This window comes from Triturus cristatus, chromosome 7 (assembly GCF_964204655.1).
Source record: "Triturus cristatus chromosome 7, aTriCri1.1, whole genome shotgun sequence".
Taxonomy (NCBI): domain Eukaryota; kingdom Metazoa; phylum Chordata; class Amphibia; order Caudata; family Salamandridae; genus Triturus; species Triturus cristatus.
This window is the reverse complement of record NC_140590.1, coordinates 1,368,009,012-1,368,032,095: the sequence shown is the minus strand read 5'-3', so window position 1 is coordinate 1,368,032,095 and position 23,084 is coordinate 1,368,009,012. Positions and strand designations below refer to the sequence as shown.

At 45.8% G+C, this 23,084-nt stretch overlaps 1 protein-coding gene across 6 annotated transcripts in view; it reads right to left on the bottom strand.

Annotated features, from left to right (window-relative positions):
• The window catches only part of MATN4 (matrilin 4), a 170,224-nt gene that overhangs the window by 89,675 nt on the left and 57,465 nt on the right, over positions 1–23,084 (bottom strand). Inside the window, exons 5-7 of one of the 6 annotated variants that reach the window (XM_085619077.1) lie at positions 19,536–19,658; positions 16,323–16,445; positions 11,024–11,146 (exon numbers count right to left, since the gene is read on the bottom strand). The exons of 1 other annotated variant lie outside the window; for it this stretch is intronic. In XM_085619077.1, the coding sequence (XP_085475203.1) occupies positions 11,024–11,146; positions 16,323–16,445; positions 19,536–19,658 (369 nt within the window). The remainder of the gene's footprint in view (positions 1–11,023; positions 11,147–16,322; positions 16,446–19,535; positions 19,659–23,084) is intronic. 4 more of the 6 variants (XM_085619078.1, XM_085619079.1, XM_085619080.1 and 1 more) reach the window with 4 other exon arrangements.

Sequence of the window (23,084 nt, the reverse complement as noted above, 5' to 3'; positions counted from 1 at the left end):
TCCGCCGACAACAAAGTTATAGGTCGGTAGGAGCCTAGCTGATGCGGGTCCCTATCTGGCTTAAGGAGGGATACTATGACGGACTCGCGCATGGAGCGAGGCAGGACTCCCGTGTCTACAGCCGCCCGGAACTGCAGCTCAAGTTGAGGGACCAACTGGGTCGCGAACGTCTGGTAAAAGTCAAGGGGGAAGCCATCGAGGCCGGGGGCCTTATGGGTGGCTAATGCCTTCATGGCCTGCCGAAGTTCGGCCGCCTTGAGAGGGCGATCGAGGTCCTGGCGCGCATCACGATCAATGCGGGGGAGCTGAATACGGTCCAGGAAGTCCGCTTGGGCCGCAGCCGACGCCCCGGGACGGGGGCATGTGTATAAGCACATGTAGTGCTCTTGGAAGGCCTTAAGTATCTGCCCCTGCGAATACACCAGGGTACCCCGGACGTCACGGATGGCCGTGATGGCCGGAAGGCTCGAATCCTGCCTTATGAGCCACGCCAACAGGGCACCCGCCCGGTCGCCCTCTGTGTGGGCCCTAGCAGCATAAGCTGCGAAATTAAACCGGCGCATGCTTGCCAACGCCACGGCGTATGCAGTCTCGGCGCTAGCCCGAGCGGCCGGCGTGACCTTGGCAGGATCCGTCTCCTTAGTGAGTGCGGCCAGTGCCCCCTCCGTCCGCAGAATGTCTCCCTCAAGAACCCGCCGGACCCCCGTAATATGTCGGATGCAATTGCCACGCATCACGACCTTAAAGGCATCCCACTCCGACGCTCGGGTACTAGCTGTGCCGGCGTTCTCCCTGAAATAATGACCGATGTGGTCCACCGGGTTTGGCGGAAGACCGGGTCTTCAAGGCTGTCCCGAGGCAAGCGCCACGTGGGGACGGGGGGATGTGGCGGGCGCCACTGCAGCGTGATCGTGTGGGCATCATGGTCCGATAGAGTTCTACCCAGGTAGTCAGCGTCCAGTACGGTGGGAAGGACGGCGGGGGAACAGAGGAAACAGTCCAGGCGCACTCTAAGGTTGTGCGGGCAGGAGTGAAAGGAGTATAGCTTAGTGGTGGGGTTCCGGGCCCGCCAAGCATCCGCCAAGGACCAATGATGCAGCCCGGCCGTAAACCGTTTGGCTTGTGTGACGATGGGGGAAGCGGGGGGGGCGGATGGGAGCGAACCAAGGTGATATCTTGCACGCAATTGTAATCGCCCCCCAGGATCCACGGCATCTGCGCGTATGCGCTTAAGGGATTGGATAGCGTGTCCCAAAACTTGGACTGATCCACGTTCGGCCCATAGATGCTACCCAGTAAGAGCGTCTGGCCGTCTAACCGACCAAGCAAGAGGACATAGCGACCCTCCGGATCTATTACGTGCGATATCTCCTGAAAAGGAACCCCCGGTCGCACCCATATGAGGGCACCGCGGGCGAATGCAGAGTAAGTCGTAGCATACAGGGTCCCCCGCCAGCGTCTGTGCAGTTTCGCCACCTCCCCCGCCGCAAGGTGTGTCTCCTGCAGGAGCGCAATGTGTGCCTGGTGACGCTTGATGTATGCGTATACGGAGTATCGCTTGCGCGCTGTGTGCATGCCTCGCACGTTCAGTGTGAGAAGTGTGATTTTACCGGCTTGTGCCATCAGTGCATGTGTCTAGCGCGCATCGCAGGGCTGGTCAGTCGGGGCTCCCAGAGGCCCCCCGGCGCCCGTCCCCGCGCCCCACCCCCACGGGTCGCGCGGTAGCTCGGCAGCGCATGGGTAGAGACATAGTGCAAAAGGTGTGCGTGGGGAGGGAAAGGGAAACTATGGCGAGGCGAACGGAACTTGCCCCAACTCGGAGGACATATCACAAAGCGCGATACGTCCAAACTGACTCCCGGGTTGCATGGGAGCATGAACCTAGTAGGAAGGAGGAGTTCGGCTGGCGTCTGCAGCGGGCTCTACGGGTGGGCTGTGTACGGTATCTAAGATGAGCCACTTGGGGAATGTAGACGCTGCTGGGGGGGGGAGTGCCCAGGGCAACGGGGAGAGCGCTAGTAGCGCCGGGCCAGTAGGAGCGTGAAGCGGGGAAACGGCAGCCCAGGTTGCGAATGTGTGTCCCTTTGTCCATAGTCACTCATATCAGATTGTCAGCCGTTCGTGGGGTGACTGAAGGCAGGGCCCCCAAGTCAATCCCGGACTGCGTCGCCTCACTGTCCTCTTCCTCCTCTGATGTGAAGACATGGGGGGCCCGCTCCAGGTCCGTCGCCGGGCAAGCCGGACGTAGGCCCGCCACCGCTTTGATGGCCCGGCACCTTTCCAGGACGATCTGCTCCAAGTCCGGTGACCCCAAGGTGTGTGACGGCCCCCCGGGGGTACCTGGGCGGTTTCGTCTGCGCGAGCGCTGCCTCCTGCGGCCCCCCACAGTCGCTCGCTGTTCATTGGGGCACCCGTTCCGCCGGGCCCCCGTACAGTTCTGGTCCGCCCAGTCGTGTGCCTCCTCCGGCGTTGTGAAGAAGTGGGTGACCCCGCCATGGATGATCTTCAGACGGGCTGGGAATAGGAGAGAGTACTGTATGTTTTCTGCTCTAAGGCGCCGTTTCACCTCCAGGAAGGACGCCCGCTGGCGCTGGACCGCCCGTGAGTAGTCGGGGAAGATCATGACAGTGTTGTTTTCAATGCGTAATGGGCCCGCCTGTCGGGCCGCTCGCAGTACGGCATCCTGGTCCCTGAAGTGGAGGAATTTGGCCAGCAGCGGGCGAGGTGGGGCTCCTGGCTGCGGCCTACGAGCTGGCACGTGGTGCGCCCACTCGACAGAGAAGTAGGCCGTTCGGTCTTCGCCCGGGGTGAACGACTTAGTCCAGGCCTCCACGTACTCCACCGCATCCGCCCGTTCAATTCCCTCCGGCAGCCCGATGACGCGGATGTTGCAGCGTCGAGACCGCCCTTCCAGGTCGTCAACCCGTTCTTCCATGGTGGACATGCGACTCAGCAAGGCACGCATCGAGTCCCAGTGTGTGTCCACCATAGGCTGGAGGTCGGCGACCGCTTTGGCGTTGTCCGTAACTTTATCAGCCAGCTTACGGTGATCGTCGCGGAGAAGATTGACGTCTGTAGTGAGGGTGCCCAGCTGCTGCTCCAACGAGACTCGGGACTGTTCGATCGCCGCCAGGACCTGATCCAACTTGATCGACAAGGACGGGTCCGCGACCAATCCTGCGGCTGCCGGGGCCCCTCCCCGCGTTCCGGCCGGGCCCCCCGACGCCGCTCCGGATGCTGGCAACACTGCCCTGGACTTGCCCATGATGGCGACTGGCAGGGCTATCGTAGGCGCGGATCCGGCTCGGAATCCGGGCTAGTTGAGACCAAGGCCAGTCCCGGGCCCTCCGGTGCTCCGCCGCCACTTTCCCCCGGCCGCCTCCGCCGCCGGGCCCCCTCGCTGGCTGAGCAGGTGTCACCCTCGGCGTAGACTCCCGTCGTCCTGCTCCTACGGCCTGCGCCCTCCACTGCGCTCCTTCAGACCAGGCCCGGGTCCGCCACCAAACCAGTAGTGCGCCGCCCAGGTGACCAAGCCGACGTCGGTGCCTCACAGGTCCCACGCCGTCCGCCCTGCGCCTTGAACAGATCCCAGAGGGACGTCGCCGGGGGATCGGAGTCCGGGCAGCACCTCCGGGTCCCGGGGGGCCGACGTGCACCCCACAGTCACTCCGCTTCGCCGCTCAACTCACTCTGCCGGACTGCCACTCACCGCCATCTTGGAGTCACGCAGACGCTCTCGTTGGTGGTATCCGAGGCTCCTCTCCCGCAGAAGTCGCCCCCCCCGGGGGCCGCCGCCTCCAGCTCCGCACACCACCTGCACCTCGGTCATCAGGCCCGTTCCGCGGAGGCCGCTTCGTGGTCTCCCCCCGGGGGTTGCTCACAGCCGCGGTGGACAGTAATGGCGGCAATCCTCACCGGCCGGTGCCATCGGCCGTGCCACTCTCCGCCAAGCCGCTCCTCCGCACCGCGCCCAGCTCCGGCACTCCGGGCGATCCTCGCCTGAGGTAGCTAGCTGGTGTCCCCGTCCCGGGTCCGCAGGCCGTCAGCAGCTGCGGCGGGGCCGGACGGGCGCCATTTTGTGGTCGGCTCCTCCACGTTCGGGCGGCTCCTGCTGCGATTACTGGCCCCCGGGAGTCGCTCCGCTACCGGAACATCAGCGCCGGGCTCCCCGCACCGCAGGGCAACTGCAGGAACGCATGAGTCGCCCCCAGGCTCACCGGGAACAGGCGAGGGGAAAGTCCGATCCCGGAGCCTCAGCAAGACGCGTCCGTCTCGGCGGCCATCTTAGCCACGCCCCCGTAATTTTATTTAAATCTTTGATGATTTTTATTCCAAGATATCTAAATTCCTTACTCAGGGGGCCACTATTGTATGTGGTGTTCCAACACATTATCTCGGTTTTATCTGAGTTGGCCCGATACCCTGATACCTTACCAAATTCCCTTAACGTGAATTCCAATTGAGGGATTGCATTCTCAGGATCGTTAGTGTAAACAATCACGTCATCAGCGTAAAGTGCCAATTTACATTCATAGCTTAATGATTTAAAAGGGGTAATGTCATTATTCAGTCTGATTGTTTGGGCTAGGGGCTCTATATAGAGGTTGAACAAAAGTGGGGACAGGGGACATCCCTGCCTTGTCCCTCTCTGAATAGGAAAGCTAGGAGTTAGTGAACTATTTAGGAGGATTTTCGCCGAAGCGCCTGAGTAACAGTGTGTAACAGTATGTATAAATACGGGGCCTATTCCCATGACCTCCAAAACTTGCCATAGATATCTCCAACAAACGCGATCGAATGCTTTGGCGGCATCTACTGCCACTACTGCCAGGGGGTCTTTTCTTGCTTCTGCCAGATCTATGTTTCCAATCAAAAGTTGGGTTTGATCTTGAATAACCCTCCCTTGTATGAAGCCTTTCTGGTCAGAGTTAATTAAACTAGGAGCTAACTTCGCCAGTCTCTCTGCTAAAATACCCATGAAGATTTTATAATCTGCATTGAGCAGAGAAATTGGACGGTAGGAATCCGCCACCAAAGGGTCCTTCCCAGGTTTTAAAATTAACACCAACGTGGCCTCACTCCATGATCTAGGCATCACCCCATTGGGACAGTAGATTGAGTTGAAAAGGGCGTGGAGTATTGGTAAAAGGTCATCTTGAAGTAATTTGTATATTTCGTTGGGGAGGGCATCAAGCCCTGCTGCTTTTTTGTTTTTTAACCGCTTTATTTGAATCGATATCTCCTCTGTAGTAATGGGAGCATCCAGAGCCATCTTGGAGGCCTCCGTTAAGACTGGGAGAGACTTATCTTTTAACCAATTAGATATCTGGGCTTGGGAGGGTTCAAGGTCTTCCTTGTATAGGTCTGAAAATAGTGTTAACAAAGTCTTCTGTATTTCTTCCGGGTCACTAGATTTATTTCCGCTACTGTCAATATATAACTCATTGATATCGTTCTTTGCCCTATCTAATCTTGCCTTCCAGGCCAGAATTGCCCCCGCTTTCTCCCCGTATTCGAAGACCTCCATGTTTCTAGTCTGCCATTGCGCCTTACACTTCTCATCTAGAAAGAGCCTAACGTTTTGTCTTGCCTCCTCCAGTTTACCATTTATCAAATCTAGTTCCCGCGCAGCTCCGATTGGAGCCTCTCTCATCTCAGTCTCCAACGCAGCAATCTTTACCTCAAGGGTATTTAGTTCCTGGGTCTTTATTCGATTTTTTAAACTTATCTGTGCTTGTATTAAACCTCTTAAATTAGCCTTGTAGGCATCCCATACGTGATCTATGGAGGTTGATCCCAGGTTAATAGAAAAGAATTCTGAAGAAGAGCTACTAATAGATTGAATTATTTCTGGGTTCAATAACATTGCTCTATTCAGGGTCCATCGGGTTTGGGAACATTTATCGCTGATCGCATAAGCTACTAGTAAAGGTGCATGGTCTGATAAATGTGTCGGCAAAACCATAATGCTTGTAAAACTTTTTAACGCTTCTTTATTCACCAATATATAATCGATCCATGAGGAATGATTATATTTTTTACTATAATAGGTGAAACCCTGGGTGTTGCTTACCTTGGCTCTCCATAGATCGACTAAGTTTAAGTTTGAAATTAAGTTTTTCAAGACCCTTCGTGATTTTGGAGTTGCTATTGTGTGACTTGCGTGGGAACTGTCTTTTACTGGATCGAGTTTTACATTAAAATCCCCTCCTACTATCAGGGGGGGATTTACTAACATTAGGCTACCTTAGAGCTCACACCTGCACAGATATGTCTACTGCAAGAGACACACTTAAACCCAGCTGAATTTCAAGCGGTCTTTTCAAAGACCCCATGGGTACAATGTTTTTGTGCCTCACAACAAGTAACGAACATCCGAGGGGTAGCAATCGTCGTAAAAAAGGGGTTCCCATGTAGGATCAAGTCGGTCCAAACGGACCAATCAGGTAGATGGATCATTGCCCTCCTAGATATCGGGGGAGTCGAAATGACTTGTTCATCCTACTATGGACCAAATTCAGATGACCCCTCATACTTAGCTAAATTACAAGGAAGCTTCAGCACCTTGTTGGGATTCTCCAGAGGAGGAAAAAGTGGCTAAGACACACTTTCCTTAAAACTCTATTTGGTTACTTGTGCAGCCCTCAGGTTCTCAGAGCTTGTTTATAGACACCAGATCTTTTTCCAGCCAACTCGCCTTCAGGATCCAACCCTAGGTGGTCAACAGGGATTTCTTAGATGCCGGAGTTGTTCTGCTTTTTCTGGTCCTGGAGCAAGTAAACAGGAGGTCAACCACATGACCAATAGAGAGTAGTTCCAGTCCCTGGGTGTCAGCAGGAGCTATGGCTATTTATGTGTTCTTCTTCTCACTGTCAGGCAGAGTTTTGTTTCTTCAAAGATGTTTTTTCACAGGTTCAGGATTGTTTTGAGGGGAAATAGAGGCTTACGGAGGTGGAAAAAGGAAGATGGTGGATTGGCTCCGCCATTGAGAGCACATACCTGGAGTTGCTCCTGTGGCCTCATGCTGCATCAGCAGGGGAAGGGACACAAAATGCAGTATATCAGCAGACTATAGCTGATTATAGCTATGGATGTTACGGGGATTGAAGAAGTTTGAAAAAGTTTTGAGTGGATCCTACTAGTCTTCAAGCCATCTCAATGTATGCTCTGGTTGCAAGGACTCCTAGGCATTCCTGACTGCTGATTAGGTATGCACACTGGCTAATCGGCCCTCTATTGGCCTTGTCTAGCTCCAGCTCAAGATATGGTCCCACAGAAAGTCAGTGCACCAAAAGGAGGACGCGCCACCCGCATCTCTATGACTGCTGGACTGGGAATGACCACTGCGGTTACAGAGGATGAGGGGTCTTTGTCCAGCTCCCTGGCTAGCAGACAGAAGCCAGTTGCAGCAAGAGGAGCTGCCTCTCGAGTTGGTAAACCAATCCTGAAATTGGTACATTCAGGTTAAGCAGCGGGTCCCTTGCACACCTGGGGAGCTACTGATCTTTAATCAGAATCAGCAATCATTAACACTCTGGTGTGTGCGATTCTGCCAGGCCATGAAAACACAGTTTAGACCCATTGTGAGCACCCCTGCCTCCCCTTTTATAGTATGGGACACAATGAAGGCTTATATAAGAGGTATTACCCAGCAATATATGCTACAGCTAAATAAAAAATAAGGAAGCGAGTGCTTGTCAAGCACTGACACAATAGATTCCCTCCACGCAGAGGAAATCCAACACTTGGGCCAAAACCAGGAGCAGCTGTATATTTCACTGATAGATAAATGCTCATCCCCGGGTAGGACGCTGAAAGAAAAGACGGCTGCTAGCCATAACAAGCATCGCTCTCTTCAGTACGAATATGGAGAACAGGTCAGGAAAGTGCTGGCACATCAGCTTGCCAATAATAAACCTAAGAGACAAATCAAGGCTTTAAAAGGGGAGGATGGCTCATTACATATGCATCCACATTTAATAGTTGAGCAATTTTACCAGTTTTTTCAGAAACTCTATGTACAAATCAATTTAATTAATGAAGAAGATTTGTCTAAATACTTAAAAGAGTACAGCCTCCAGTGCTTGAATCAAGAAGAGCCTGCCTCCCTTAATAGAGAAATCCTACACAGAGAAATCCTTGAAACCGTGACTAGTCGGCAGGGGATGACTCAATATAAAATCATTTTCTGTAAAGTCTTAAAGAGCATCATAGTGCCACCACTGAGCAATGTTATACTATGTATAGGGGTCAGAGGAGAAGTGCCTCTTTTATGGAATACAACAAATATTGTTTCCTTTCTAAAAAAGGACAAGCCATCTGAGGAATGTAGTTCTTCTGCTACTATATCCCTTATAAATACAGAGGCCAACATTTTTGCTAAAGTTTTGGCAACTCGGTTGGCACCTCTGATGTCAGGATTGGTGTTGAGTCAACAACTTGGTTTTATCTTGGGCCGGGACACCACGGCCCATGTTAATACTGTAATCGTGGCGTTTGGTATAGCAAGGAAGTCTGTGTTTAATATGTGGGTGGTCTTGCTAGATGCGTAAAAGGCATTCGATCGAGTGATATGAGGCTGTCATTGGGCAACTTTAATCATTTGGCCTGGGTGGCCAATTTAGTGGATACAATCTTTATATAGTAAACCGCAAGCCAAATGGCTGTATGCCAGTCCTCAATCTGCTCCCTTTCGAATATATCACAGCACTTGTCAGGTGTGTCCTCTCTCCCCACTATTATTAGCATTATATATTGAGGTGTTTATAAGCGCACCACACTCTAAAACACACATATTACTGATGAGATCAGGTCTTTGTGAGTTGAAAGTTACTGCTTATGCAGATGACATAGCCGTTTTTACCTCAGACCTGGCAGCCGCGTTAAGATTTTATTACGCTTGAAGCAGACACATTTGGCACTTTTTCCGGAAATAAGTTAAATGTCAACATAACACAAGTGCTTCTTAACTTTGAGTCTGATAGGCCAATTCTGGGGGTCTTTTCAACAGCTATGTATTTGGGTGTTCGTATTTCCCTTCAGGTCGATCACATATTGAGCCTAAATTATAATCTACTGCTGCAATCTGTTATCAAAAATCAGAGAGCTGGCATAAATTGCCAATCAGCATAATAGGAAGATACAACATCAAGTACATGAAAGTACTACCAACATTTTTATATTTGTTCCTCTCTATTCCCCTACGTATCCCTAACTCTTTTTTAAGAAACTAGAAAGGGAGTTAAGGAGCTTCATTTGGGGGCACAAGCAGGTATGTCAAGCAATCCGATTTACTAAGCTTCCTTACAAACAGGGGGGCTACAACTCCCGGATTTCAAACTGTACTTCTGGGTGGCGTCTGCGGGCTATCTTCGCAGCCTTCTATCATTTGAGAATCAAGACTTCTGTCATTCTCTTGCACTTGGTTCTGACTGCTGAATGCTTCAATACAGAACCAATGATCCTATTTACTTCAATAGAGTTCACTTATTAGACCATCAGAGATATTGTACAGACATGGCGGGAAATTTTAACTAAATGTGCTCTGTCCTTAACTCATGGCAATCTTCCTCTGTGGGGCAAGCCGATGCTTCCGGAGATATTTTTATGGCTCTGTCTGTAGGCTATGGACTAGTTATGAGTTCGATCGGCTAGGACGCTTATACGACCAAAATGGCTTCTGAACATTCGAAAGCTTACAGCTTTCTTTTGAACTCCTGTGTCAGCTATTTTTTAAATACCTTCAGATCATGGACTATTTCTTGAGAGCTCCAAATTATTGGCATAAAATTGGCGTTAAAATGGAGCAATGCCTTGGGTCTAGACTTTACTCCTATAGAGGTCAACACTGCATTAGAAGTACACTCTATCAATCTAAAGCTGCAACAGTTTCAGACAATATGCATGTTATATTGCACTCTGCATAGGAGAGCTAGCTGGGCTCGTAAAGAGGGTAGTTATTGGGCAACTGGAGTAAATGCCTAAAGTTCGGGCTGACAGCCACAAATATAGTGCATATGTTCACCACCTGCCCTGAGTTGGAGACATTCTGGAAGGAAACAAGGAATATTATGAGGTTTTGCTTGGGTTTAGATGATCCTTAGAAAGAGTTTATGTTAGGTTATAAGGTGGAAGCTAACTCTGACCTGAGATCTCTCTTCTCTATCATTCTTGTGGGTGCTTCACTTTCCATAGCAAGGGCATGGATTTCCCCAAAGCCCTCTCGAGCAGCAGAATGGTGGACAATCATGAAAGAAACTTATGAAAGGGAGATGGCATTAGCCAGAACTAGAGGAATCCACTCCATGAAGTAATTTGACTCCATATGGGGCAGATTTGCACAAGATTATTAGGATAGTATGGGAGACTGATTATATTCTGGGTTTTTTGTTGTCGTTTTTTTTGCTTATTGTAGCAATATACATTAACCTTTGTTAGGTCCTATTAACCACTTGAGTTACATTTAAATTCAATGTATTGTTGAAATACTATATTATAATTGTCAAATGTTTAATGATTGTCCCTTTGACATTAATAAAAACTTTTTTTTTTAAAAGGATTATTTTGTGGACGTGATGGTGAAGTGCCAGTCTTATCTTGAGTTCTCTAGTACATTTTCCATAGCATATAAAAAATATATCATTCTTTTACTTCACCCTGTGCCACTTTTCTCAAAGAATAGAATAGTTAACTGTGTAACAAAAACCTAGTAACAGGTCTAGTGGGTCTGAGACTCAAGATATCTACACAATTTACCACAGAACAGCACCAAACATCTTGCCTCTGAGAGAATTAACTACAACTGAGATCTCAGATTTCAGGAATATTGGCAACTTATTCTTCAGACTGTTAGCAACTGCGGAGCCCCAATATAACACTGTCACCATAAATGCAAGTATCACTAGAGGATCGACAGAACCACTCCAAATATTCAGAAAATATCACATTTACTGACAAGCTTTCCAAACACAAATGTGCAGCACCTACTAATAAACATAGTACACACTAAATCAAGTAGTCTTACGAGAGCATGATTTTCCATCTTCATTGAGCTTGTAATGTGGTTTGCATTCACAATGATAGGATCCTGGCACACTGATGCAGATGTGTTCACAACCATGATCCATTTCAGCGCACATATCTATGACTGAAAGAAAACAAGTATATAGCAAGTAGCCATCAATCTACAGTATGCACAATTCAATTATGAAACACAACCTAAACAAAATGACAACACAAAAACCCTCTACAACATAACACAATGGAATGTGTTAATAAGACACTATAACGTTACCAAAAAGACAACACTAAAATGCAACACAAAAGTACCACAAAGAAACATACCACAAAAAGTAACAACAAAACAAAAACACATCAAAACCTAAGAGTAAAACATAACAAATATCAAACAGATAAGACAACACAACAACTAGAGAATCACAATACAAAACTATAAGAATACACAAGCCAACACCAATGCAGCAACAAAGGATTGTACTACAAATACTAACACTTATAAACAACAACATATAAAACACAATAAACACACCAAAAATACAACCACAAGACAACATAATTAAGAAGTCCCTGACACCACACATGCAACACTTACACAACATAATACAATGAAATGGCACAAACATACAACAGAAGGGCATTGTTGTGCTATGGTTTTGTTTGCTTTGTTGTTTACTTTGTTTTCCTGTTGTACTGTGTTAAAGTATTGTATTTTGTTTGTGTGTCATATGAAGAGGTATATATTTCTTGTGTTTTGGTTTTCTTTTTTCATTTTGTGTTTGTTTCCCTACTGTGTGTTGTTGCTAATAATATATTCTTGTTTGCATTATTATAATGTGATGTTTTGTTGTCACAGTGCTAATACTGGGTTGTAATGTGTTACTGTTATACTTCCACTGCTTACCTCTGAACAAACATTCTTCCCATCCAGTACCATCACCAGAAATCTACTTTCCTGATATATTGGTAAAGTGTATGCTCCTAGTACTATCTTTTTACCATTGAGAACATGTACCAGTGTCGAACAAATCATTTTATGAATGGCTTTGCTTAGTAATGCTTCTAGTTATTTTGTTCAGAAAATGGTTGATCTATGCTATCCTTTAAAATCAAGGTGCATGCCCTCTCTAATAACATGCCTACTAAACACAAAATCTAAAGCTCCTATTCAACGGTGTCCTCTACAGACCCCAGGAATGGCATCTATAAAAATAGGCAAATTTCTACCCTAAGAATGATCAATTTATGTGATTCACACCATATTGAGCTCAGAAATGCAACTTAACGTATTTCCTATTTTGCCTCTGTCTCCCCCAAACAATAATCTATCATTGGATTGCACTGCCTTTTTGTCACACACGATGTCGCAAAGGCAAAGCACTCCTTAAGTCAGATTTACAAAGCAACGCAAGGCCACATTGCATGGCCCTTCGTTGCCTGGTAAATCTAGAGTAACAAAAGGCAGTGCAAGAGTGGAAAAGAGTGCTGAAAAAGGTCTGTCAATTTCACACAAGAATGGGGATTAAGGTAATGATTTTTCTTTGAAGGGTGTGGTTCAGTCTTTGATTTCTCACCTCTTACAAAGCCCAGGGGTGTAATACAGGTTCTTGGAAGCTCTGTGGCACCCACAAAAAAACAAAGTGGCCAGCTCCTGCCAGCCCCCACAGTAGCTTGTCACTACTTCCAGAGCCCCTAACAAATTTTACAGATGTAGGTGTCCTGGGTAGGCACCGATGCACCCACCCAAAACAAAGTATGTCTCCCATCAGCACCCAGAATGGGTATTGGCTAGGCACAACAAAAAATAAGCCTTGGGTATCCCAGACGGGACCAGGGCACCCACAAAAACATAATATAAAGGAAGGGAAGAAGTTATGGGTTAGAAGGTAAATATTTTTTAGTGGATGGTAGTGTCCCAATCTGGGAAGAGGCACCCTCAGCATACTTTTTAGGTATTGTGGAGGACTGCAAGGAGTACAGCAGCCCCCCCCCCCCCCCAGAAATACTTAAAAGATAATTCTTTGTTTCCTGTGGTCTGTCGAGAATGACCCCATGATAATCCATTGACAGTTTTCAGTATTTCCAGAGCTGGAACTCTTGCTCTTCAGTTTGGGAATGCATGAATCTCTTGTGGTTGGTCTTAAGGTTACATTATGTGGCTTGAAGAGTGTAAAAGAAAGAGTCTGACACTTGTTTAGAGTTGTTTTGGCTACAAATGCTTTATATAAATGTATTTTGTAATGATCCATTGATCCCTTGCCAAAACTATTAGGTGTGCCTTTCATATATTGAAAGGGACGTTCATTTAAAATATCTTAGAAAGTCACTGAAAAAACAAAAAGTTAAAGTGATAGTTATAGTTAGGTATTCAAAAAACACAAAACCTTAGATTCACTGAAAAATCAAAGCTTAAAGTGATATTATATTTAGGTCACAATGCCAGTTGCAACATAACATTTTAAAGTAAAAGAAAACATTGAAATTCACCAGTTATAGTTCACTGAAGTAATTATTACTTGTGCCCTGAAGTAACTCACAGACCAGTTTAAAAGAATAGACAAAAATGTCATAATCAAAAATGACACCAACATGATCAAACTCGAATAAGGGGAACCAGAGAAATGACTTTTTAAAAAGTTTTAAAAGAAAATGTTCCTAGAAAAAAGTAGAGCACCAATTTAAAGTATTAGTTAACAGTTAACCTAGAACTAGGTACAATGTCAGTCTGACTATAATGGAGCATATATCTGCACTATCAAAGATTAGAAGCGCAAGAGCATTATGCGCAGGTCAGGGTGAATAATCTCTTAATTCAGCAATCATTATCAGAGCTGACTAGCAAAGTTGCATCACTTACATGTGATGTATTGGAGTTACAACAATGTGTTGCCGACACCGAGGAGACCACTGCGTTTATGACCAGAATAGTCCAAACACATGACAGCCAACTAACATTTTTGCAGGAGAAGGTTGAAGACTTTGAAAATAGGCAACGCCAAAACAACCTAAGGCTGTTTGGGGTGCCTCAGGGAAGGAAGGATCTGACCCTCAAGCTTTTGTTATGAAACTATTCCAAAAAGCATTTCCGGAGCTTGCAGACTGGGATTGGGATTCTTAAATACAGCGGGCTCTTAGACTACTTTTTTCTTAAATTAAGCCAGTCCACGATTAGGGGTGGGCAGAATTTGCGTAGTCGCGCTACGCAAAGCTCCACGAAATGGTAAAAAATCTCAGCGAACACGCAAAGATTCTGCGAACATGCAGAATTGCTTGTTCGCGATGCTTTTTTCCTGTTCGCGAACGCTGTTTGCGTGCTCGGGGGAAATATCTCGCGAACACACATTTTGAGAACGCGAACGAGCAAAAAATTTCACCAAGAAGCAGAACGCTGAATTTTGGGCAATTACGCATTCTACGCGGAACGAAAAATTACCCAAATTCCGCAAATTCCGCGAGCGGAACGGAATTTACCACCCAGGCCTATCCACAATTCCCTCGCCCAATGCATATTTTTGTTGGTAATTTTCTTCTGCGACAGGCCATATCTATTAATGATCGATCCCCTACTCCAATACTGATAGAATCCATTTCCATTTTCGTGAGATTGGACCTGTGTAAAAACACTATGGATAGACACTTGAAGTTGCTCCAGCTCGTCGATCCACCAAAAGCAGTGGGTGCACATGTCTATTTACAGGAACCTGTGCGCCTAAAGGTTATTGAGGATGGTCATTCTCAGATGTTCCACACAGATCTGGAGGTTGAGCAGGTTCTAAACCAATGGCAACATGAGGCTGCTAAATAGATTAGGGTAAACTATGGGTATAGCAGACTAGCTTAGATACTATATCAAAGCCCCTTCATCCTTTTTCTTGGCATGCTATTCTGTACCTCTTTCTCTTTCCCAATTTTATTTTCTTCCCTTTTTTTGTGGTGTTTCAATGCCACATGAATGCAAGAAAAGTGTCAACAGAATAAAGCAAGCCACTGAAATGGTCTACTGAAATCACCACAAGCTTCATACAGAGGTTGAGGTTGATGCTAGCCCAGTTGGGTTGGGCACAATTCTTGCACAGCACAATGGAAGGTGAAATGCCCAAAGACCTATCATGGCTTACATCAGTAAAAGATTGTCATACACTGATTGTGCCTATTACCAACCTGAGAATGAAAGCTTGGCAGAGGTCTGGGTTTGTGAATATTTCCATGTATTCTTATATGGAAAGCCTTTCACAGTAGTGACCGGTCATCAAGCACTAATGACAATATTTGGTAATCCTAAAGCCAAGATGCCTCCTTGTTTTGAGCGTTGGAGTCTTGGATTGCCTGGGTTTAGATGATCCTTAGAAAGAGAATATGTTAGGTTATAAGGTGGAAGCTAACTCTGACCTGAGATCCCTCTTCTCTATCATTCTTGTGTCTGCTTCACTTTCCATAGCAAGGGCATGGATTTCCCCAAAGCCCACTCAAGCAGCACAAATGTGGGCAATCATGTAGGAAACTTATGAAAGGGAGATGGCTTTAGCCAGAACTAGAGAAATTTGCTCCATGAAGTGATTCGACTCCATATGGGGCAGACTTGCACAAGTTTACTAGGATAGGATGGGAGACTAATTATATTCATTTTTTGTGTGCTTATGTAGCAATATGCATTATCCTTTGTTAGGTACTATTAACCACTTGATTTATATGTAAATTCAATGTGTTTTTGAAATGATATATTATAAGTGTCCAATGTTTAATGATTGATTCTCCCCTTTGACAATAATATTTTTTTGTCTTTTCTTAAAAAAAGGATTGTTTTGAGGAAGTGATGGTGAAGTGCCAGTCTTATTTTGAGTTCTCTAGTACATTTTCCATAGCATATAAAACAAAAATATCATTATTTTACTTCACCCTGTGCCACTCTCCTCAAAGAATAGAATAGTTAACTATGTAACAACAACCTAGTAACAGGACTAGTGGGTCCGAGACTCAAGATATCTAAACAATTTACAACAGAACACCACAAACACATCTTGCCTCTGAGAGAATTAACTACATAGATTAATTCCGTCGTGTTTCAATGAGTTGGGAAGCATGTCAATCCAAACTCAGATTTCAGGAATATTGGCTACTTATTCTTCAGACTGTTAGCAACTGCGGAGCCTCAAAATAACACTGTCACCATAAATGCAAGAATCACTAGAGGATCGATAGAACCACTCCAAGCATTCAAAAAAGATCCTATTTGCTGCCAGTCTTTCCTAACACAAATGTGCGGTACCTAACAGTAAACATATTGCACACTAATCAAGTAATCTTACGAGAGCATGATTTTCCATCTTCATTGAGCCTGTAATGTGGTTTGCATTCACAATGATAGGATCCTGGCTCACTGATGCAGATGTGTTCACAGCCATGATCCATTTCAGCACACATATCTATGACTGAAAGAAAACAAGTATGTAGAAAGTAGCTGTCAATCTATAGTATGCACAATTCAATTATGCAACACAACCTAAACAAAACGACAACACAAAAACACTCTACAACAAAACATAACACAATTGCATGTGTTAATAAGAAACTATAACATTACCAAAAAGACAACACTACAATGCAACACAAAAGTAGCACAAAGAAACAACCCACAAAAAGTAACAACAAAAGAAAAACACAATAAAACCTGAGTAAAACATAACAAATATCCAACAGAGAAGACAATACAACAACTAGACAATCACAACAAAAAACTATAAGAATACACTAGCCAACACCAATGCAGCAGCACAGCATTGAACTACAAACTAATAAACAACAACATATAAAACACAATAAAACACACCAAAAATACAACCACAAGACAACACAATAAAGAAATATCTCACACCACAAAAGCAACACTTACACAACATAATACAACGACATAGCACAAACTTATAGCACAAGGGCATTGATGTGCTATGGTGTTGTTTGGTTTGTTGCTTACTGTGTTTTACTGTTGTATTGTGTTAAAGTATTGTATTTTGTTTGAGTGTCTTATGGAGGGTCAATATTTCTTGTGTTGTAGTAGTCTTGTTTCATTTTGTGTTGTATTCGTCTACTATGTGTTGTTGCTATTAACCCCTTCCCTGCTCATGACGGAACCGTTCCGTCATGAGCCAGGGTTGCCGTGTGCTCATGACGGAACGGTTCCGTCATGCCACGACCGTTGGCGGCCGCTCCGCCCACGCGGCGCTGTTTCCCCGCCTGTGCGGGGGGACAACGCAACTGGGCGGAGTCATGACGGAACCGTTCCGTCATGAGCACAGCTCAACCGTGGCTCATGACGGAGCGGCTCCGTCATGAGCACAGTGCCACCGCGCTGCCCCCCCGCGCCCCCCAGCGCCGCGGCGGAATTCCCGCCGCGGCGAAGGGGTTAATATATTGTTGTTTGTATTATTATAATGTGATGTATTGTTGTCGCAGTGCTAATACTGGGTTGTATTGTGTTACTGTTCTCCTTCCACTGCTTGCATTTGTACAAACATTCTTCCCATCTAGCACCATCACCAGAAATCCACTTTCCTGATATAGTGGTAAAGGGTATGCTCCTAGTACTGTCTTTTTACCATCGAGAACATGTACCAGTGCCGAACAAATCATTTTATGAATGGCTTTGCTTACTTATGCTTCGAGTTATTTTGTTCTGGAAATGGTTGTTCTATGCTATCCTTGAAAATCAAAGTGCATCCCATCTCTAATAACGTGCCTTCTAAACCCAAAATCTAATGCTCCTATTGAACGATGTCCTCTACAGACCCCATGAACGGCATCTATAAAAATAGGCAAGTTTCTACTTTAAGAAAGATCAATTTATGTGGTTCACACCATATTGAGCTCAGAAACACAATTAACTTCTTTCTTTTTTTGCCTCGGTCTCCCCAAAACAATAATCTCAATTTAATAAATGCTACTTTGCCCTTCTGACATAAATACCGGGGGCCATATTTACCATTGGATTGCACTGCCTTTGTGTCACACATGATATCGCAAGGGCAAGGCAATCCTTAGTCAGATTTACCAAGCAACGCAAGGCGACCTTGCAAGGCCCTGCGATGTTTGGTAAATCTAGAGTAACACCAGGCAGCGCAAGTCCCTGCCTTGTGTTACTCCGCCCTGGGAAGTCGCTCCATGGGTGGAACATGGGTGTTCATGGATCTTAGTGCATTCCCCGATTTACCAAGACTGGCAAACCTGGGAATGCATCAAAAGGCTACTCCTTCCCGATAGAGATGCAACGAGCAGATATATCATTATTTCTCCCTGTCTTTTACTCTTTCTAAGTGTGCTGCTTTCTGCAGAAAAATACACCTCTAATGTTTGTTTTTGTGTAGGAAGGAGTCCCTCCCTGCGCAAAAACAATCCTGCCTGCAACGCAGGGACCCTTGAACCATGATGCAAGGGTTCCTGCATTGGCGCAAGGTTGAATTTAGAGCGCTAGCAGAAGGAAAGAGCAGGAACGCACCATATCTTGGTAATTTTGGCACACTCCTGCCCTCAACAGTTGACACAGCACAGCAAGTTGTTTTGCTGGGTTGCGCTGTGTCAAAGTTTGGTGAACTAATAAACTGTCTTCTGATGTTCCCTGTTTTTCAATAACGAATGAGATTGAGTGTAGCCTGATTTCTGCATGGGTTCCTAAGAAAATGGTATATAGACATCACTCTGGAATAAAAGTTTGAAGGTCACGGAGACTAAAATGATTAACATTAAAAAGAAAAAAAAAAAAGGGTTGCCCTGGGGGGGTTCGACACCAGAAAATCAAAAAATATCAAACTCATAAATTAGCTGGCCTCTAAGCTTTACTACTTATGTTAACTATTTGTTAACATTGTTAAAAAAAAAAGTAGTGGAGAAGCGGAGGCACAAGGCACCATTATGCTTTTAGTTCACAGTGTCTATCTCGTCCGTGCTTATGTAGTAACAATGTTTGTTGGTCCTACATGCAGGTGTGCCATGATCCTTGTAGGTGAATGAAAGGGTTGTTTCCCCATTTAGAGAGCTTTCGAATAAGTGTGTCGAGTACGGAAGTGGTGTGGAAAGGAAATAGGCTTTCCTAAGGAAAGAGGTTTTAGGCACAAAATTACTCTGAATTTATATTTTCATGGATATTGAAACATAAATTGAAATGATAGGAATGTCGAAGATTTTATGGCAAATATATTTTCAGCAAAATGTATCTAAGCAAAATATTTTTTGTTTACAAAACAATTTAAATCTTTGACCCAAGGAGAATATATAGCGCAAAAGAAAGTGTTTGCGTTGTAAATTTGGAGAACATATACTGCAAAAGAAAGTGCGTTTGCATTGTACATTTTTCCTCTTGCAAATACAATTGTGGCATGCACATCTGAGTTGAAACAACAAATTGTGGGGAAAATGGGATTGATTTTCTAGAGGTGTCTTTGATGGTCTAATAGGAAGGTTCGGGGAGATAGTGGTCAGTTACCCTCCTAATATTCAGAAAGGATCACATCTAAAGGAAGTCATCTTACGAGAGCATGTTTTTCCGTCTTCACCAAGTCTGTATCCTGCGTTGCATTCACAATAATATGAGTCTGGCACATTGACGCAGGTGTGGTCACAACCATGATCCATTTCAGTGCACATATCTACTTCTGAAAAACACAAGTATGTACACAGCTCGTCACTCGACCTTACATTCCCGTTTGAAATATATCCACCCCAATATTTCTAATAATTTTACCAAGTGCTAACAGATTTATATTTATATTTATAAGGAAATAAAAAGACCCTGCAAGCCAGTTTTATACATCTTATGCGAATAAGTTTGTTGACAATGAAAAATATGCATGTTGCATAGAAATTTCTGGATAAAACATCAAGGTTTGATACAGCAAGGGTCTGTCATTTTTTAATGGGAAAGCGCTTCTTCGTCTGTTGTCGAGTCTGTGAAATTGTAATTGAACTGATGTCAACATGGGTGAGTGGAACATTTTACATGTGCAATGTTATGTTATGCGGTGTCTTGATGGCTATAAAAGTACCCTCGTTGCCACTGTTATGTGACTGCCAAGGCTACCTATCAGCAGTTATAAGGCTGGTTTCTTAGGCCTCAGCAGCACTCTTGTATGCTGAGATACTGCAAAAACTCAATTCTGACTCAGCTGAGGATCAGCAGAGTCTTGGAGTGAGGCAGCTTTAAGCACCACTGCAAACTCGTATATGACACACTTAGAAATCCCCTGGTGTCCACAGCCCAATACATGGTCACTTAGTGACACTGAGTGGTGCTTCCCTGGTCTCCCTTAAAGGCTGCTCCAGGGGCAGGCTGGTGGGCTCAGACAGGCTAGTTCAATGTCTCAAGAAAGATGCCTCTTTTCTTGCTGCATTGTGGGCGATTGCACCAAAGCAGTGAGGGCTGTTGCATGTTGACTGACTTCTAGCACCAGCCAATCATCAACAGTTTGCCTGACACTGGAGCCAAAACCGCCCCTCAGTCAGGGTGGTGGCTCTTAGCTCAAAGACTGAGCCAGGGTTGCTGGTGGCTCTTAGATTAACGACTGAGCCGGGGTTGCTGGTGGCTCCTAGCTCAAAGACTGAGCCAGGGTTGCTGGTGGCTCCTAGCTCAACGACTGAGCCAGGGTTGCTGGTGGCTCTTAGATTGACGACTGAGCCAGGGTTGCTGGTGGCTGCTAGCTCAACGACTGAGCCAGGGTTGCTGGTGGCTCCTAGCTCAACGACTGAGCCAGGGATGCTGGTGGCTCCTAGCTCAACGACTGAGCCAGGGTTGCTGGTGGCTCTTAGATTAACGACTGAGCCGGGGTTGCTGGTGGCTCCTAGCTCAACGACTGAGCCAGGGTTGCTGGTGGCTCTTAGCTCAATGACTGAGATAGGGTTGCTGGTGGCTCTTAGCTCTACGAATGAGCCAGGGTTGCTGGTGGCTCTTAGCTCAATGACTGAGCCAGGGTTGTTGGTGGCTCTTAGCTCTACGAATGAGCCAGGGTTGCTGGTGGCTCCTAGCTCAACGACTGAGCCAGGGTTGTTGGTGGCTCTTAGCTCTACGAATGAGCCAGGGTTGCTGGTGGCTCTTAGCTCAATGACTGAGACAGGGTTGCTGGTGGCTCTTAGCTCAATGACTGAGATAGGGTTGCTGGTGGCTCTTAGCTCTACGAATGAGCCAGGGTTGCTGGTGGCTCTTAGCTCAATGACTGAGATAGGGTTGCTGGTGGCTCTTAGCTCTACGAATGAGCCAGGGTTGCTGGTGGCTCCTAGCTCAACGACTGAGCCAGGGTTGTTGGTGGCTCTTAGCTCTACGAATGAGCCAGGGTTGCTGGTGGCTCTTAGCTCAATGACTGAGACAGGGTTGCTGGTGGCTCTTAGCTCAATGACTGAATCAGGGCTGGTGCTTTACAGTTGGGCCGGACAAGAAATGTATTCCACCGGGAATTTCCGTGGTGGGTTTGAGCCCCTAGAGGCCGGTTTTGAAAGCCCAGGACTGCTCCTGGTGCCGCTCTCATGTTCCCCACCTCCTCGCAGGGGGTGGGTGGTGTGGGGAGGGAGAGAGAGAGAGAGAGAGAGAGAGAGAGAGAGAGAGTAAGAGAGAGAGAGAGAATGGATGAAAAAAGAGAGCTAGTGTGAGGAAACGAAGTGAGTGGGACTGGTTCGAGCATTTTTCCCAGGGCTGCTTTTTGTTCCCCAGTCCTGCCCTGTGCACAGTAAACAGCAAATAAAGCTGAAACAATGGCAGGAACATGGCGTCAGCTCAAAGAGCTGATTTCTGTGAATAATCATCATTGTTGCAGTGATCCATGAATTGCTTTTTGTTTGCATTACTTCGTGATACCAGTCCTGCGTCAACAAAAGAGAAAAAGTGGCTTCCTCCCTGTGCACGACTGCTGGACCGATGGAATGACTGTAAGCTGGTGCAATGGTGAAACTTCATATCGCTTGAGTAGAAGTTTATCAAACCCAACGAGTGATGAATGTGGACTGATAAATGGAATATGAGGTGGGTTCCTTCAGTCACTGACCCATCAGTAGTCCCTGTCTCCTCTTAACTGACCCAATGGGCTGTCAATAGGCTCCACCCCCATGTTCCTAGCCCTTCCTCTAAGCCCTGCACAGACCACCTGCATCGCAACCCATTTCCATTCGTTTGAGCTACAACCAAGGCAGTTATGGTAGAACTGGCAATGAGCTGGCAGGAAGGAGGCAACCCCCTTAACATCATTGTCCCCACATAGAAAATTATTTGAGGATATTTGCAATGGAATTGTGAGAATAGTCAATAAAACTGTCTGTTTGAATAATTTCTGTAAGAACCCACACAGTTGTGAAATATACATGTAATAAACTTTAAGTCCTCAGGATACACATTATGTTAAAAGGAGGGAAATTGTATATTTGAAAGAGAGGCTTTAGGCAGCTAAAGGTATAGAAATTACAGCTAACTTGAAAAGCCTGCATTCCCAGAGAAATATGGTAAAATACTGAAATTCAAGGAAGTGTATCGAAATATTCGAAAACAATAATTTTAAATTGCATTTCTAAGGAGGGCACAAATACTGTGATGTAAACTTAAACCAATGCATTTTGATGAATGTTGAAGCCGAAAATTTAGAAACATGGATTGCTGGTCAAGGAGGATTTTTTTAAAATGGATCATCGAAAACGACCGTTGATTTTACACAGAAACCGGAAACATTGCTGATTAGGAGACCTAGGTTCATTTTAAAGGGCATACTAATTGAAATTAAGTGCAGCTGGCCTTCAACCAAAATGTTTGTTCCTGTGTAATTAGTGAGCAGAGACATAATCAGGAATATAATACAGGCTGAAGCGCGCCCCCAAGAGATAAACGAGGTATCCCGTGTATCAGTGGAATGAAACAAATTGTCATAGCAGAATTCACAAATTACAGGGCCTTATATAAAGTTTGGTGGATTCCCCTGCCTAGTAAACTCCTGGTTTGTGCGCTCTGTTTATTATTCGTCATTACTTATGTTTCCTCTGTCAATGTCAGTGGAAACCTTTGACTGATAGCCCAACAGACAGCGGGTAATCTGTCTAAGTACATCAGA